The following is a 17371-nucleotide window of genomic DNA, read 5'->3' as shown; positions in this document are numbered from 1 at the left end:
CAAGGCTGGCAAGGGGTACAAAACCCTTTCCAAGGAGTTGGGCCTACCTGTCTCCACTGTTGGGAGCATCATCCGTAAGTGGAAGGCTTATGGAACTACTGTTAGCCTTCCACGGCCTGGACAGCCTTTGAAAGTGTCCTCCCGTGCCGAGGCCAGGCTTGTCCGAAGAGTCAAGGCTAACCCAAGGACAACAAGGAAGGAGCTCCGGGAAGATCTCATGGCAGTGGGGACATTGGTTTCAGTCAATACCATAAGTAACGTACTCCACCGCAATGGTCTCCGTTCCAGACGAGCCCGTAAGGTACCTTTACTTTCAAAGCGTCATATCAAGGCTCGTCTACAGTTTGCTCATGATCACTTGGAGGACTCTGAGACAGACTGGTTCAAGGTTCTATGGTCTGATGAGACCAAGATCGAGATCTTTGGTGCCAACCACACACGTGACGTTTGGAGACTGGATGGCACTGCATACGACCCCAAGAATACCATCCCTACAGTCAAGCATGGTGGTGGCAGCATCATGCTGTGGGGCTGTTTCTCAGCCAAGGGGCCTGGCCATCTGGTCCGCATCCATGGAAAGATGGATAGCACGGCCTACCTGGAGATTTTGGCCAAGAACCTCCGCTCCTCCATCAAGGATCTTAAGATGGGTCATAATTTCATCTTCCAACAAGACAACGACCCAAAGCACACAGCCAAGAAAACCAAGGCCTGGTTCAAGAGGGAAAAAGTCAAGGTGTTGGAGTGGCCTAGTCAGTCTCCTGACCTTAACCCAATTGAAAACTTGTGGAAGGAGCTCAAGAATAAAGTCCACATGAGACACCCAAAGAACCTAGATAACTTGGAGAAGATCTGCATGGAGGAGTGGGCCAAGATAACTCCACAGACCTGTGCCGGCCTGATCAGGTCTTATAAAAGACGATTATTAGCTGTAATTGCAAACAAGGGTTATTCCACAAAATATTAAACATAGGGGTTGAATAATAATTGACCCACACTTTTATGTTTAAAATTTAATAAAATTCAACTGTGCAACATAACTTTTTGGTTTGTAAGATTTAGGCTTCTGTTCATAAATCCTACTCTCGTTTGCAGTTTGAAGGCTCTAACTTATTTGCATCTTATCAAACCAGCTAAATCTGCAGGGGGTTGAATACTACTTGTAGGCACTGTATACAGAGGCAGACACAGATAGAAAAGGGCCCCTGTGCAAGAACAATATACAGTATGGGCCTTTTGCAGTGCATTAGTTCTGTCTATAAGAAAAGCTGCTTGCTGATTTGGAAGTGGTAGTGGGCCCTCTTACCTCTTGGGCCCCTCAATGATATGTCAACCCCTGATTATGTATTATGTTACATATTAAATATAATATAACTACACATATATTAAATAGTCTATATTAAATGTTATATATTAAAATAATATATATATAATATTAAATATCATTTTATATATACAGTACAGACCAAAAGTTTGGACACACCTTCTCATTTAAAGATTTTTCTGTATTTTCATGACTTTGAAAATTGTACATTCACACTGAAGGCATCAAAACTATGAATTAACACATGTGGAATTATATACTTAACAAAAAAGTGTGAAACAACTGAAAGTATGTCTTATATTCTAGGTTCTTCAAAGTAGCCACCTTTTGCTTTGATGACTGCTTTGCACACTCTTGGCATTCTCTTGATGAGCTTCAAGAGGTAGTCACTGGAAATGGTTTTCACGTCACAGGTGTGCCCTGTCAGGTTTAATAAGTGGGATTTCTTGCCTTATAAATGGGGTTGGGACCATCAGTTGTGTTGTGCAGAAGTCAGGTGGATACACAGCTGATAGTCCTACTGAATAGACTGTTAGAATTTGTATTATGGCAAGAAAAAAGCAGCTAAGTAAAGAAAAACGAGTGGCCATCATTACTTTAAGAAATGAAGGTCAGTCAGTGCGAAAAATTGGGAAAACTTTGAAAGTGTCCCCAAGTGCAGTTGCAAAAACCATCAAGCGCTACAAAGAAACTATCTCACATGAGCACCGCCCCAGGAAAGGAAGACCACGAGTCACCTCTGCTTCTGAGGATAAGTCTATCCGAGTCACCTGCCTCAGAAATCGCAGGTTAACAGCAGCTCAGATTAGAGACCAGGTCAATCTCACACAGAGTTCTAGCAGCAGACACATCTCTTCAACAACTGTTAAGAGGAGACTTTGTGCAGCAGGCCTTCATGGTAAAATAGCTGCTAGGAAACCACTGCCAAGGACAGGCAACAAGCAGAAGAGACTTGTTTTGGCTAAAGAACACAAGGAATGGACATTAGACCAGTGGAAAATCTGTGCTTTGGTCTGATGAGTCCAAATTTGAGATCTTTGGTTCCAACCACCGTGTCTTTGTGCAACGCAGAAAAGGTGAACGGATGGACTCTACATGCCTGGTTCCCACTGTGAAGCATGGAGGAGGAGGTGTGATGGTGTGGGGGTGCTTTGCTGGTGACACTGTTGGGGATTTATTCAAAATTGAAGGCATACTGAACCAGCATCTTGCAGCGGCATGCTATTCCATCCGGTTTGCGTTTAGTTGGACCATCATTTATTTTTCAACAGGACAATGACCCCAAACACACCTCCAGGCTGTGTAAGGGCTATTTGACCAAGAGGGAGAGTGATGGGGTGCTACGCCAGATGACCTGGCCTCCACAGTCACCAGACCTGAACCCAATCGAGATGGTTTGGGGTGAGCTGGACCGCAGAGTGAAGGCAAAAGGGCCAACAAGTGCTAAGCATCTCTGGGAACTCCTTCAAGATTGTTGAAAGACCATTTCCGGTGACTACCTCTTGAAGCTCATCAAGAGAATGCCAAGAGTGTGCAAAGCAGTCATCAAAGCAAAAGGTGGCTACTTTGAAGAACATAGAATATAAGTTGTTTCACGCTTTTTTGTTAAGTATATAATTCCACATGTGTTAATTCATAGTTTTGATGCCTTCAGTGTGAATGTACAATTTTCATAGTCAAGAAAATACAGAAAAATCTTTAAATGAGAAGGTGTGTTCAAACTTTTGGTCTGCACTGTATGTTGTATAAGGAGTTGCCTACTAAATTGGGCTTCAAAAACTGTATGTGCCTTCAGACTCTAGCCCAGAATAAATGCCTATGGGTATAGAGCCACCTAGTGGACACATTTAGCGAAAAAAACTTATATCATTGTGAATTCCATACTGCCTGAATGTTTAGGCACCTCGGGCTGCACTGTATAGCACTGATACAGCTGTAGCAGGAGATATTACATAGAATTACTCTGACTTATTTCCATTCCTAACTTCAGTTTGTAAAAAAAATCTATATAATGAATCCCGTACACATAGCACCATGACTGTTTAGACTTTACTTAGTGGTGGACTGGAAGTCTTAACCATGCAGACAACAGCTACTGCTTTATAAAATCCTCAATGAATTCCTTCAAGAAACGTCTTGGCAGGCAATAAATGAAATCTAGAGCTGGTAAACATGGCTGCCTTCCAGCTCCAAGCCTCCGAGAAGCCACTTTAAATAAATATTGATGTGTTACTTAGCACACACAAGAAGCATACAGTTCCATACTCTTCTGCTGTACAGAAGGCCATTGATTGCCTCTACAGGGGTATTTCACTATCTAATTTAGATTTTACTCATGTTTTTTTCATATTATAGGGCCCTATGGGACCTAGAGGACCTCCTGGACCAACTGGCTCTCCTGTAAGTATCTGTAATTATATGTCTCCTTGATTAGAATCCCATTATCTTTATTAATGAACTCTAATTGGTTTTAATTTTAGGGACCTCAAGGTTTCCAAGGAAATCCCGGTGAACCTGGTGAACCCGGTGCTGGTGTAAGTAATGTGGCTTTATTTGTATGTTGTTAGTAGTCAGTAGGCGTTCTCAGCAGGAGATCCTCCTTCATTGTATCTGGATGTAATGATGTTATGTCTATGGCAGTGAAATTGGGCATACACAGAACACTGGGGGGGGTTATATCTTCTCGATTTGTGATTATAGTAGACGTCCCCTTCCCTTCATGGCACATTTAAATTATCAATTGTTTATGAGCAGAACCATTCACTAACATCTTAGTTACATGAAAGAATGTCTGTGTCTATAAAATACGGCTGTGGGCGTACAGACTAAACCAAACAATACAGCTATACAGTGTCAATGATCGTTTTGGTGTTTTGTGTATCCCTCAGAGAAAGAGGGTCAGCTCAGGCTTAGTTATTGGTCCTTTAAGTGGTTTCCACTATATTTTGCAAAATTAGCCTTAGTTTAAAAGTGAAATAATTTGACCGGCCTCCTTACTGAAATGCGGGTTCCTTGTTTTGGAATAGGGGGAGGATATTAGCTTCTGTATGCAAATACCTTGGGTTCAAGAAGACCTCCTTGTGTTTTACACTTACGATTATACGTTGGACTTCATTGGCCAATGTCTTTTTCCAACTTTATAAACTTTATCACATTGCCAGCATAGTGGCTCAGTGGTTAGCACTGTTGCTTTGCTGCGTTGGGGTCCTGATTTCAAATCCCACCAGGTACAACATCTGGAAAGAGATTGTATGTTCTCCCCGTGTTTGTGTGGGTTTCCTCCATGTACTCAACTTTCCACCCAAACTCCAAAGACATACTGATAGGAAATTTAGATTGTCAGCCCCAATGGGGACAGTGATGTCAACATCTATAAAGTGCTGCAGAATATGTTGGCACTATATAAATAAATAATAATAATACACTCATTAGAATATAAACCATTACTCAACCTCTAGGGGGGGTTGCATTACCCTAAAAAAAAGTTTTTTTCTTGTATTCAAATTTGTTTCAAACCATCATTAATTGCAATTCTGCTTTGTTTTCTAGGGCCCTATGGGTCCCCGTGGACCTCCTGGCCCATCTGGAAAGCCTGGTGATGATGTAAGAATCAGATTTCTATATATACTGTATATAATATGTCTCAGTGGAAAATAAATAGTATATTCTCAAATTTTAGAAATAGAATTTTTAATGTGAGATTATACTAAATAAGTCAAGTAACAAAATACGCTTAGTACAAGTGTAGTAATACAAGTACCGGTATATAAGCATATAAAACATAATTTTAACAAGAGGGAGATTACATGCACTAATTGATAGGGTCAAAATAGAGTAGACTGTTCTCTTCAGCATTTGACTAAGATTTTCTCTCATTAGGGTGAAGCTGGAAAACCTGGTAAATCTGGTGAACGTGGACCCCCAGGACCACAGGTAAAAGCTTCTTGACAATCACCACATTAAATTACACAGGACCATGTAGAGATAATGGACTGGCAATGATAATGATCTAGATCCAGTAGTTGTCAAAAAACATGAAATCTATGGTTTCATCACAACTTAACAAATAAATGGTATACAGATAAAATATATAGTAAGACAATAAAATATCACTCCTAGAGGACGATACAAGAGTCTACAGCTTAATGTGCTACACTTCTCCTCCGCATTGTCCAGACACTGAGGACCTTGGTGGTTCAGGTGGAACATTGGCTTGATAATCCATTACACTATTAGTAGGAGATTGTTAATCCCACACTGAATTCGAGTTATGGAATACGTCATGGTGCAATGCTTGGACTGTGGATACTACTATGATAAAGCTTCACACCATAATAATGGAAGATCTGGTGGAGTGTTGATATGGTTAATGGGAAAACCCACGATCCTACTGGATGAACATTGGCAATTTTTATGAAAAGCAACACCTACGTATCTAGTGGAATATTCCTACAAATATTGGAAACCATCATGTATCACTGTTGGAACATTGACACCAATACTGGAGAGTCCCATGGGTGAAATTACAATTTGGAGCCAAGCCATTTTAATGGAAGATTCATACAATGAGTGTTGGACGTCACATCCTGCTGGTGGCACAGTAACGGTATTTATGGGACACATCATGATGACCTACATGTGAGATACTGAATGAAGGACGCAATATCTTGCTGATGGATTGAACGTGTACATATGATGTTCTATTCCTGGAACACAGACATTACTGTTGGAGGATATCATGCTCTATGTGGATGGAGATATTATTATAAGACCTTTATTACAAGCATTATACACAGTAGGCACAATGAATACCTTAGTCCTAATTACATTTGTCACATCCAATTATAGCAAACAAATCGACTTCACTTCTTGTCCCAATCTAGACTTTTGGAAATTGTGCTAATCACAATGTTATTTTTTTAGGGTGCTCGTGGATTCCCCGGAACCCCAGGACTTCCAGGAGTAAAAGGACACAGAGTATGTACTAAACTAGATACCATAGTCAACGCTTAATATTATAAAATATAGAATATACCATAAAACATATAAGACTGCAATAGTTACTCACTTTCTAATTTGTGCACATTATTCATTAATATAATTTATTTCTCCTTATAGGGTTACCCTGGTCTGGATGGCACAAAGGGAGAGTCTGGTGCTGCTGGTGCCAAGGTAATGTCCTGATTGTAACAGAATGCTGCCGGTCCACCTTATCCGGAAGGGATAGTTTCTACTTTTATATGGGCTACAGTATATGACTACAACCCATATAGTAGATTGTAAATTGCTTTTTATAGAACATATGGAATTTGTGAATTCCCATTATAGGCATTTATGGCATATCCAGAGTTTGTGCCACAAACGTCTGTTATAGAACTGGCACCTATCTCAAAAATGGGCGCTGCGGAGAGGTGGCGTTGTGTGTGCTGTGCTCTCCACTCACTTCTATAGAAATTATACCATGACTACTATGATGCTTGTGATACTTAAAAAGTCACTAACTCACATTGACTTTTGCTTTGTCCTCCTATAGGGTGAAGGTGGTGCTCCTGGTGAGGCTGGTGCTCCTGGCCCAATGGTAAGTAGCCTCTTGGCAGAGAATGTTGTAGATTGTTCCTTTTCCAGCAGTAAGATTCACTGCAGGATAACATTTAAAGGGAGTGAATCTTTTTATTAGTAAGACAGGCCATATATTTCCTTTTTAATGGACCCTTCATGAAATATCACTCCCAGGGTTCTAATACTACACATGTATAAATCTTGTGCATATGTAGAAATCCTCCATGGAAACAGTAGGATTAGTCCAAACTATGCTTTCTATATTGTCTATAACCCTATGGCATGTATGATTATAATATAAGTATATCATAATAATTACATCTCCTGCCATATTAGATCAAGTGAATTTTGCTAGAAGTTGTTTTTTCTTTTGCTTACAATGAAGGACATAGAATCAGGTCTTCATCCTGTGTTCTCCATAATTCCCCATAGCCAGTGTTATTCATATTGACAGATGATTGACTCCTATCTTCATTTATAGGGTCCACGTGGTCTCCCTGGTGAGAGAGGACGTCCTGGAGCTTCTGGTGCTGCTGTAAGTATTACACAGTTAAATCTAAAAAGAATCATTTTATTTTTGAGGATATTTATACATTTTATTTCTTTAGAAGCTTGAAAACCAATAAGCAAGAGTCACTTCTTGTAGCCACCACCATCGGCTCTTCACACAGCAATGGCCAGAGATATAGAGATACACATAAAGGATTAGATTAAAGTAGTTGTCTGGGATTTTAGGTAACGGAAAGAAATAAAAAATAACTAATGCTCACAAATAACCTCTATTTCCAACTCCCTGATATCTGGGTGATTCCCCCCTTTTTTAATGCAATGATGTATTCTACATAACCATTACCACTGCAGCCAATGACTGACCTCAGAAAGATGCAAGCATGTCGTGCAAGAGATTGAGGCAAGTGATTGGCTGCAGTGGTCATGTGAATATACGTGACATCATCGCTGAGGGGAAGTAACTAAACCTGTGGGGACAGCTGGAGCTGCAGGGGATTACATTTTGATTATTGGTTGTTTTTTTGTTTAAGCACCTTTCTTGCTATTCGTCATTTTTTTTTTACATCCCTGATAACCCTTTTAGGGGAGCCTGGAGCCTACACAGAGTTGGTTTCCTATGTGCCCCCTTACCAAGATTTTCTCCAGACCATGTACCCCGTCAGCATGGCAGCTATAACTGCAGGCAGGGTGTCTCCGATATGTCTCCGGCATCTCTCCTTAGATTACAAGTGCTTGTATCTTTGAAGTTACGTCTGTCAGAGAAACCTGACATGACTTGCATAGTGAAAACAATTAGGGAGAGCGAATAAGGATTATGTTTTCATCCAGTCCACCGCTTACATGTACAGACTGGCAGCTCGTCATTCACACCAGAGCATGAATTAAAAAAAAAAAAAATTCAATGTAAACTTCCGAGCTGAATGCAGGATTGATACAACTCGTTGTACGAGATTAATAATCCTCATAGCAAAACCGCATTTGTGTGATGAGGATTAGTTATGTACATACATGAAGGCAGGAATAGGAAACCGATCAGTGTCTATCCTTAATCCCCTGCAGTAAGAGCAGACCATGACGGCGTAGCTGCAGATGGCCTCTGTTTAGGCATGTCTCCAACATTCCTCCTCCATAGCTTCCCTTGGCTCACAGCTGCCCTGTCACAGCCCTGAGAGTTCTCACTGGAGTTTATAGTCACGGAGCTTCATCCAAAGTTTCTTTCTCTACCTATATACACACAATTTGGAAAGAAGCCACGAGGCTGAATCATGTCTGATGATTATCATAATCTGATCAAATAAAGAATCAAGTGCAGGGCTTCAAAGGATTGTCCGATTAGGCTGCGTTCACATGCAGAGGACAAGCTCACTACTGAAAATGTAGGCCCACTGAGGTTGTTGAAGTCTTCCTTCTAAAATCACTTAATGGGGTATTCCCATCTCCAAGATCCTATCCCAATATGTAGTAGGTGTAATAATAATATTAGCAAATATCTCAAATTAGAAATGTAGTATAGTTTTTTTGATTCACTGTCTCTTTCCAGATGTGCAGGCATTGCAGGACCTTGGGTATCCATGGTTACGACCACTGATATAGTGACAGATAGTTAGCTATTTCCTAGTGGTCGTAACCATGGATACCTAAGGTCCTGCATGAGAAAAGGGACATAGCGAATCAGAAAAACTATACTACATTTCTAATTGAGGTATTTCCAAATATTATTATTATTATTATTACTATAGATTGGGATAGGATCTTAGAGATGGGAATACCCCATTAATGCAAGGAAACAGCTGTTTTACCTCAAAACCATTACAGACGGTTTAGGGGATGAAATGGCTGTTTTGTCGTCAAATTAAGTGATTCTAAATCAAGCTATTCCAACACCGCAGAGTTGAGGCCCACTGCAGTTTTCATCTGCAAGCGCTAGAGAAACGTGGCTGTTTTTTCCCCTCACGGAAACAGCAACAGACATATAGATGGGCTGGTATTGTAGATCAACCATATCAATGTTAATATAGATGAACTGCAATACCTCACACGACCTGTGAATGGGGTGCCATTATGGCTGACAGCCCCTAGACATCCAGACAAGCCCTTCAAGGCCTCTATACACATTAGAGTAATGTCAGCCCAACCTGCTGGTCAACTATCTAAAGTGTTGGGGGATTGCCAACTCCAATTGATGATGTCAGGCAAAAGAATAAGGCCCCTTTCACACTACGTTCTTCCTTAGTGGTCCCGTCAGGAATTACGTCCGAACCCCCCTCAAAAAGGGATTCGGGCGTATGCGCCGATGGGGCCATTGACTAGAATGGTGTAGACGCAGTCACCGTGTTCTCGTCATGCATCATTTTCGGGCGTATACACCTACTGGCGCAGCCTACTATGCCTGAATGTCCGCCTCCAGTAAGCGGCCGTAGTGTCCGCCTCCAGTAGGCTGCCGTAGTGTCCGCCTCCACTAGGCATATATGCCCAAATCCCGTTCTGCACAGCATCTGAACGTACCGAACGTCGGAGAAAGCGCAGTGTTAAAGCACCCTAAAAAGGTGTGTTGTATTTTGTCCTGGAGCTTTGTACCCATGGCCTACTCTCCTCTCATTAGTGAAAACACATGTGCACTCAACCAAGCCAAGCCTCCTTGTATATAGACCGTTCAGGAGGAATATCCGTTGATCAAACAATTTTAGGCACCTTTTATTTAGGTGAAATTTTCATTCTTGACAATCATTTGGAGATACTCATTATTACAAACAGGTCCCTATGTAATGGCCCAATTTCTAGGGTTGCATTCACACATTGCGATCACATTTTTTAAATGCTATGATTTGCCTCAATTTTCCAAAATCATGGGAAAAATACTGCGGTTCTGCTGCTATCATAGCCTAAAATTACCATTCAGCCTAAGGAAAGGCAACCATTGTAATATTGAATATAAATGTATTATAAAGTAGCAAATGACATAGATGCGTTTGAACAATGATATCTAATACAGTGATGGGACAATTGTAAACGTAGTTGCCATCATTTACTGTCTATCTAATATATAAAAGGCACCATGCTGCCGGGAATTTATGTCCTTATTTTACTTTGGTTAGTTCATCTGATAAATGTATCTGTTACAGTTTACAGTAGATATAAAAACACACAAGTTACAAAGGATGGTGAAAATACTTTTATGCCCAAAAATGACAAAAGTATTCTCGGAGTGATACCTTGATATATTGTCTAACCAGAAAAAAGAAAAATATATGCAAAGAATGGTGAATTAATTAAAGCGAAACCAAGAGCAGGGCTGGTAATGGGAGAATTACAAAAAGAGTAATGGTTCCTGTATCACCCCAAGGGCTATTAGCCCAAAAAAAAAAAGAAGAGTGTTTTTGGCAGCTTTTAAACTAGAAAATGTATGGTGCAAAAGAACATTCAGTATAGTCATATGGGGGCAAATAAGAAGGTTTATGAATATTATAATTGGATTTCAAATTGGCTTGCCAACCCTATGGCAGCTATGTCCAATGTAAATCTATAATAATCTGTATGACCTCCACATTCTTTCCTCTCCCCTGAATGCCTGTATGAATCCAGGTGTGCAGAAACATGTGCAATGTCGCATTTCATCCACCTGGTGGCATATTAGAGGCATTAGTTCTCACCAAATACTATTACAGGGACAAGAAATTGTTAGATTATTGCCACTAAGTGGCAGCATTGAGTCAGTTTAAACTTTGCTATTGATAATGTTATTGATTGAATTATTGACCAATTATCTAACTTAATATTTCCCAACCTATCATCATAAAAAACTGGTTTGTAAAGTTTTCTTTATTCTCAGCGTAAACCCATCAATCAATGTACAGTGCAGTACATTTAAAAGATTTTATTGCCCAAGCTATGGGAAAAAATACTTTCACAATTGCAACATTGTCAATGTCAGCAAAAAATGCAAAATATGCAGTGTAACATATTAGCCACTAGGTGTCACTGTGGATGAACTATCAATAGCTACAATTTCAATCAACTTACATTATGTCATCTAATAATACATGATTTATTGTGGTTGAGGTATGTTTTTGCTAAGACTCTGTAGACCACATGAATGAAGTTGTAAATATTAAATTATGGCATAAACGTATAATTCATTGTGTAAACTGCATATCACTACTTTAATAATGTGCTTCCCCAGTAATCTGCCTTGTTAACACCATGTACCTTTGGAATTTAGATTTGTCTGTTGTCAATATTGGGCCCTTTTCAATTTAGCTCCTTACATTTGTCAGTGGTTTCAGCTGTTGCCCTGCAGTACTGAAGCCATTTGATTCTGCCCAGAACACAGATTTCAGTTCTTTGACTTCCTAGTGAGTGACCTTCTTCTGAGACAGGGGCTGATAAAAGTGAAATCATGCAAACATTGTTGCAGAATATGTTGGAGCTATAAACATTAAAGCGCTGATCTAATGCTCTATATTCAGAAGCGCAGCGCCCCCGGTGGCTGGTTTCCTGGTTCGCCGGGGCTGGTACTTTTCTGAAGATTGACAGTTTGGACCAGCAGCATGATTGTGTCACTTCTCCGAATTGTGCTGTTCCCCAGGCTTCTAGCATAGACATCACTGGTTCTGCAACATGGAGGAGGTAGTCAGATCCAGCGATCCAGCCAGCACAGCGACTGCCTCTAAAGCATTAATTCGCAAGTAGTGCGCCCTCCTTACCTAGGAAACTGACTTCTCTGACACTTCAGGGTGGCCAGAAACCTAAGCAATGAGCTGTAAACTATAAAATTAACAATCTCTCCATTCTTAAGGATTTTTAATATTAGATAAATTGCAAACTTACTTGTTTTTACTAGCACTTTAGATTTTCACCTATTTAAGCACTTGAGACACCCCCTTTAACACTTACAAAAATACAAGAGTGCAATCTATTCTTAATACTTACTGTGTAATTATATTTCTCTTTCAGGGTGCTCGTGGTAATGACGGTCTGCCCGGTCCCGCTGGCCCACCTGTAAGTTATCTAATCAGTTTTCCTATTTTATATAAATTTCGATTCACGTTTGATTTTTGACCTCCTTTTACTAAATGATACTATTTAAACTCCTGAGATATAATTCAGAGTCAGGACGAATTTTCCATTTTATGAATCAGTAAATCCCTTCAGTAATGTGATATTATACTTTAGGATATTCGGCAATTACAATTGAATCAGTTGCTGATTGAAATCCAATAGACGGATCGTGTTTCTACAGTTGCCCCTTGTAATTGTCTGTTTAGATGCAATGTATACTGTGCAGTTACAATGTATACTGTGCTATTCCGGCTCTCATTTCCTCCGCAGCTGTCAAAATACTTAGGGCTAAACTGAGATATTTCACTGCCTTTAAATCACTCACAGTCTCATTTTGTTTACAGGGACCTGTTGGCCCAGCTGGAGCTCCTGGTTTCCCTGGTGCCCCTGGCTCTAAGGTAAGTGTCAACTTACAGCAATTTGTCAAGAGGTCAAGTCAATCAGGCTTGTTATAAAGCAGAGAAGTTCACAGGTCTGACAGCATCTGAGCTGCCGACAGGATCAGTGAACTCCAGCTAAATAAGTAGCAACCATTGACATTAACAACACATCGTACTACATAAGGTAAAGAAATATGACGGCAGTGATTATCACATCACTGTAGTTTATTGGCTAGAGAAACGTTAGAAATTTGGAAATCCTCAGCTAAATTTGAGGTATTTATAGAGTTAAAATCAAACATTAGATGCAATACATGAAAAAAACACTGTAGCACTGAAGAACTTGTGTATCAGACCGTCTGTCAGAAAACGAACAGCAAGAGGGTTTGTTTCTGCAGTGCAAAGTTCTTATACCGGCGGTTCCACGGGACATATGCAGCAACATATACCACGGCACGCTCACCTACAGGGCATCTAACGCAGAAAAATAGATGAATATCTATAAATCTAGAGAAGAAAATAGCTCCTTGAAACATGCACTTTTTTATTTTAAACCAATAACTAACTGACTGTGCCGTTTCGCGGGAACACACGCTCCCTCAAGGGGGGCCAATGAAAAAGCACAGGTTTTAAAGAGCAAGTGCCCCTACATTCTTCTCTGGGTCTATGTCAGAAAATGCCACCAAATTATCAGAAATTTTGACAGTCTAAACAATCAGACGTCCTTTTTCTTATTTTTTTATTTTTTTTCCGTTTGTGAAAAACAGAACAATTTCCATTAGTACATGTAAAGCGCCATGGAATAAATGGCGCTATAATAATAAATGATAATAATAATAATTAGTGTGCTGGATCAAATTTAGGGCCCATTCAGATATCAATGATTTTTCTCGTAGGCATAAAGCAAACTGATTTCCACCAGTGTTTGGTCATTGTGTCAATTTTTACCATCAAAGTTTTATCAGGTTTTTTTTTGAGTGCAAAAAGTTTTTTAAAACTTCTCCTATCAAACAAACATGATAATTGGACGGCACATGGATGGCATCTCAGTGCTGTCCTATTTAATTACGGACCCGTAGGTCTGAATTAGTAAGTTTGATCTGTGACTTGGATCAAAATCGAATATGTCTCCAGATTTTGATACAGACCACTCACACTCGGTCTGCAAAAAAACTATTTCAACCAAAATAAAAATAGAGGAGCGCAGCTCATGCTGCATTTTTTTGGGAAAATAATGGTATACACATACAACAAGATAGACCAGATACATCGGCCGCAATGGTGTTGTGCTATAGGTGCTTTGTGTCACTCTATTCACATATTATGCCTATTAAAAGCTAAAATAAGTGAAACATTTACTATCATAAAATATTTACTTTTATACTATTGGTTATTGATATAATAGAGACTAATATACAAAAAAAAGTAAAAAGAAATGTGTACCTTAAACACTGAACACAATAGGACGTAATGCTAGTTTTAACCACTGGGGGTCCTAATTATTTATATTACAATATCAACAAGTTTTGGACAATAGACTTTTCTTTTAACAGTATCTTTTTTGTAGTTTCCAGTATTTTATACTATCAGTTATTGATAAAATAGAGAATACCTGTAATACACCAAAAAAAAGTACAATAAAAAAATGTGCACCTTAGACATTGAATACATTTGCATGCAACGCTAGTATTCACCACAGGGGGTTCTAATGATTCATATTACAATATCAACAGGTTTTGCACTATAGACTTTTAAGAGTATCTTTTTGGTAGTTTCTAGTATTTTATACTATTAGTTATTGATAAAATAAAGACTAATACACTAGAGAATAATAGACCAAAAACAATAAAATAAAAAAATGTGCACCTTGCACTCTGAATACATTAGCATGTAATGCTAGTTTTCACCACCGGGTGTCCTTATGATTTACCTTACAGTATCAACCGGTTTTGGATTATACACTTTTACCAGTATCTTTTTTGCAGTTTCTAGTATTTTATACTATTAGTTATTGATAAAATAGGGAATAATAGACCCCAAAAAGTAAAATAAAAAAATGTGCACCTTGCACTCTGAATACATTAGCATGTAACGCTAGTTTTCACCACCGGGGATCCTTAGGATTTAACTTACAATAGCAACTGGTTTTGGACTGAAGACTTTTACCAGTACCTTTTTTGTAGTTTCTAGTAACACCCAGAGTAACTCATGATAATAAATTATTAGGAAGTTGGATTCACATAATTCTAAAGTGGGTGCTGGTGCACAAATACATTGGGGCCACTACTTACCAACAAAGGCTGCGCACAATGGGTGATACTGCTGAATTTCCACACTCTTACTATACACATACACAAAATGACAAGAGCAGCCAATTCCTCAGGTACCCGCTTCATAAAAGAGCATGATGTTGTCACATGAATAATAACTGTGGCTTCTCCATGACTTTTTCACGTAATTGATAATGCCTCTTAATCTAGGGAATCCCTTTGGCCTTGGATATATGCCTCATAATGCAAAGATAGCTAGGACACTTTCACTAATAAACGTGCCTTCACCCCACTTTTGGGTGGTTTTATGGCACATTTCTAAGCATTAGAGCAGAGAAGGTCTATCTAAGAAGAAGAAGAGAGAAGTGTGAGTTCACTTTTATACAAACCCCCTCCAAGTTTAGAGGAAAACTCAATAAGAAGCTCTGGTATTTCTATTCCCAGGAGTTCTAATTGCAGCAGTTGCTATGGTAACTGGAACGCACAGGGGTCCAGCCAGGAATTTGGATATACAAGGCCCTTTTGTGAAAAAGAGACAGAAAAGAATGCATTAGAGCATGAATAACACAATGGCCTTACATGCTGGATACTGAAATATGCAGATAGACACAATGCTCCAGCTAGGATGCGCTCTGATTCATACTGACGATCCACATTTAGTTTAGATGTTATTCCTGTAAGATGTTATTCCACAGGCCTAAAAAGACTAAAAAGGTCTGTTGGAAAAGTTTTTTCTTAAAGAAAAGTGGCTACAAGAACCCCTTACCATAAAAAACCTGCTCTACTGCCATCTAGATCCAGCAGATCTAGGACGGTAGGATGGTGCCAGCTGTTATTATAATGGCTGCTACATCTCTAAGCCATATTAGACATAACAAAAAAAAAGGGCTGAGGCAGAACAATCAATATATAATGCACTTTCGCACTGTTGAAGATTGAAGAAAATCCGGTGCCAATAAGTATTATCAATGCGGTTTGGATAATTTGATAATATCTCTTGGCACCAGATTTTCTTCAATCTTCAACGGCGCGAAAAAATTCCACAAAATTTTTCCTCCTAAATCTGCAATTGGTCTGGTGACCCATGGATCTGACCCGTGGATGACCCTATTTGCGCTCTTTACTCTCCAGCTCCTTTACATAGTCATCCCTGTGTGACCCTGCATGCAGAAATAATTACTGAATAAAACCACCCACTGGCTCAGCTCCTCCTGACTATAACATGCCGCGGCTGCCCACGGATAGCTCCGTGTGTATAATGTCAGCATACATTTTTTTTCAAGTGCAAAACAGTCATCCAGCCACTAGGTGGCATAGTGAAATAATACACAGGCATTCCAAAAACATCTCATTTTTCCCTAGATTCCTACCATACATGTTTTTCCTTCCAATATGGCCACCTTTGTCATAATAGAGGAAAACAAAACACCAATATTAATATGAACATTATATTTTATATTATTGTATAGCATGACATTAATACTTATTCTCTTTTGTGAATGAGAATCCCGAAGTCTCATGCACACGCTGCTTATTTATGACTTGCAGATTTAAATCTGCAAGATGTCAATTTTTTTCAGCGTTTTTGCTGCGGATTTCACCCATACTAATGACTGGGGAAAAATCTGCATAAAAAACACAAGTTAAAAATGCATCAAAAATGCCTATGTTACATTGTGTTTTTTCCTGCCAAGAGATGCAAAAATTTCTGCACAAAATACTTATCGTGTGCACATGCCCTTATTTTTTTCAGGACACTTTTGATGCAGCTTAAAAGCATCTTTTTATTGGGTTGTTCACACATCTTATGATAATAATAAGAACATGATGATTATCATCATCTTCATCATCACCACCATCATCGTCATCATCATATAATGGGGATATCTATTTAATCACCTCTCTTTTTTTCATCAGGGTGAAGCTGGTCCCACTGGTGCCCGTGGTCCTGAGGGTGCCCAAGGTTCCCGGGGAGAGTCTGGAACACCTGGATCACCTGGACCCTCTGGCTCTCCTGTAAGTTTCTTTAAAGATCTTTTTTTAATTGATAAATTGATAAATCAAATGGCTAAATTGGCCAATTCAGAATGATTTCTGTCTAAGTCACCAACAACTTGCCAACCTCTTACATGGTACAAACATTGCAGAGGGAGTGACTATGTAAGAAAAGTGAGATCTCATCTATGCAATCTTAAGAAAAGTTATCTTGCAAATGTATAAAAGTAAATATGTCAGAGGGAATCTGTAGTAAGCTACAGTTTAAATCCCTC

General features: G+C 39.3%; 1 protein-coding gene across 1 annotated transcript in view; it reads left to right on the top strand.

Moving 5' to 3' along the window:
- The window catches only part of COL2A1 (collagen type II alpha 1 chain), a 61050-nt gene that overhangs the window by 10864 nt on the left and 32815 nt on the right, over positions 1-17371 (top strand). Inside the window, exons 9-19 of the mRNA XM_073663190.1 lie at positions 3680-3724; positions 3805-3858; positions 4874-4927; positions 5204-5257; positions 6248-6301; positions 6443-6496; positions 6858-6902; positions 7365-7418; positions 12347-12391; positions 12796-12849; positions 17019-17117. Of these exons, the coding sequence (XP_073519291.1) occupies positions 3680-3724; positions 3805-3858; positions 4874-4927; positions 5204-5257; positions 6248-6301; positions 6443-6496; positions 6858-6902; positions 7365-7418; positions 12347-12391; positions 12796-12849; positions 17019-17117 (612 nt within the window). The remainder of the gene's footprint in view (positions 1-3679; positions 3725-3804; positions 3859-4873; positions 4928-5203; positions 5258-6247; positions 6302-6442; positions 6497-6857; positions 6903-7364; positions 7419-12346; positions 12392-12795; positions 12850-17018; positions 17118-17371) is intronic.

The sequence above is a fragment of the Phyllobates terribilis genome, unplaced genomic scaffold, assembly GCF_046119375.1.
Source record: "Phyllobates terribilis strain yellow unplaced genomic scaffold, ASM4611937v1 Scaffold_2__4_contigs__length_985480577, whole genome shotgun sequence".
Taxonomy (NCBI): domain Eukaryota; kingdom Metazoa; phylum Chordata; class Amphibia; order Anura; family Dendrobatidae; genus Phyllobates; species Phyllobates terribilis.
The sequence above is the reverse complement of the archived record's forward strand: the minus strand, read 5'-3'. Positions and strand labels throughout refer to the sequence as shown.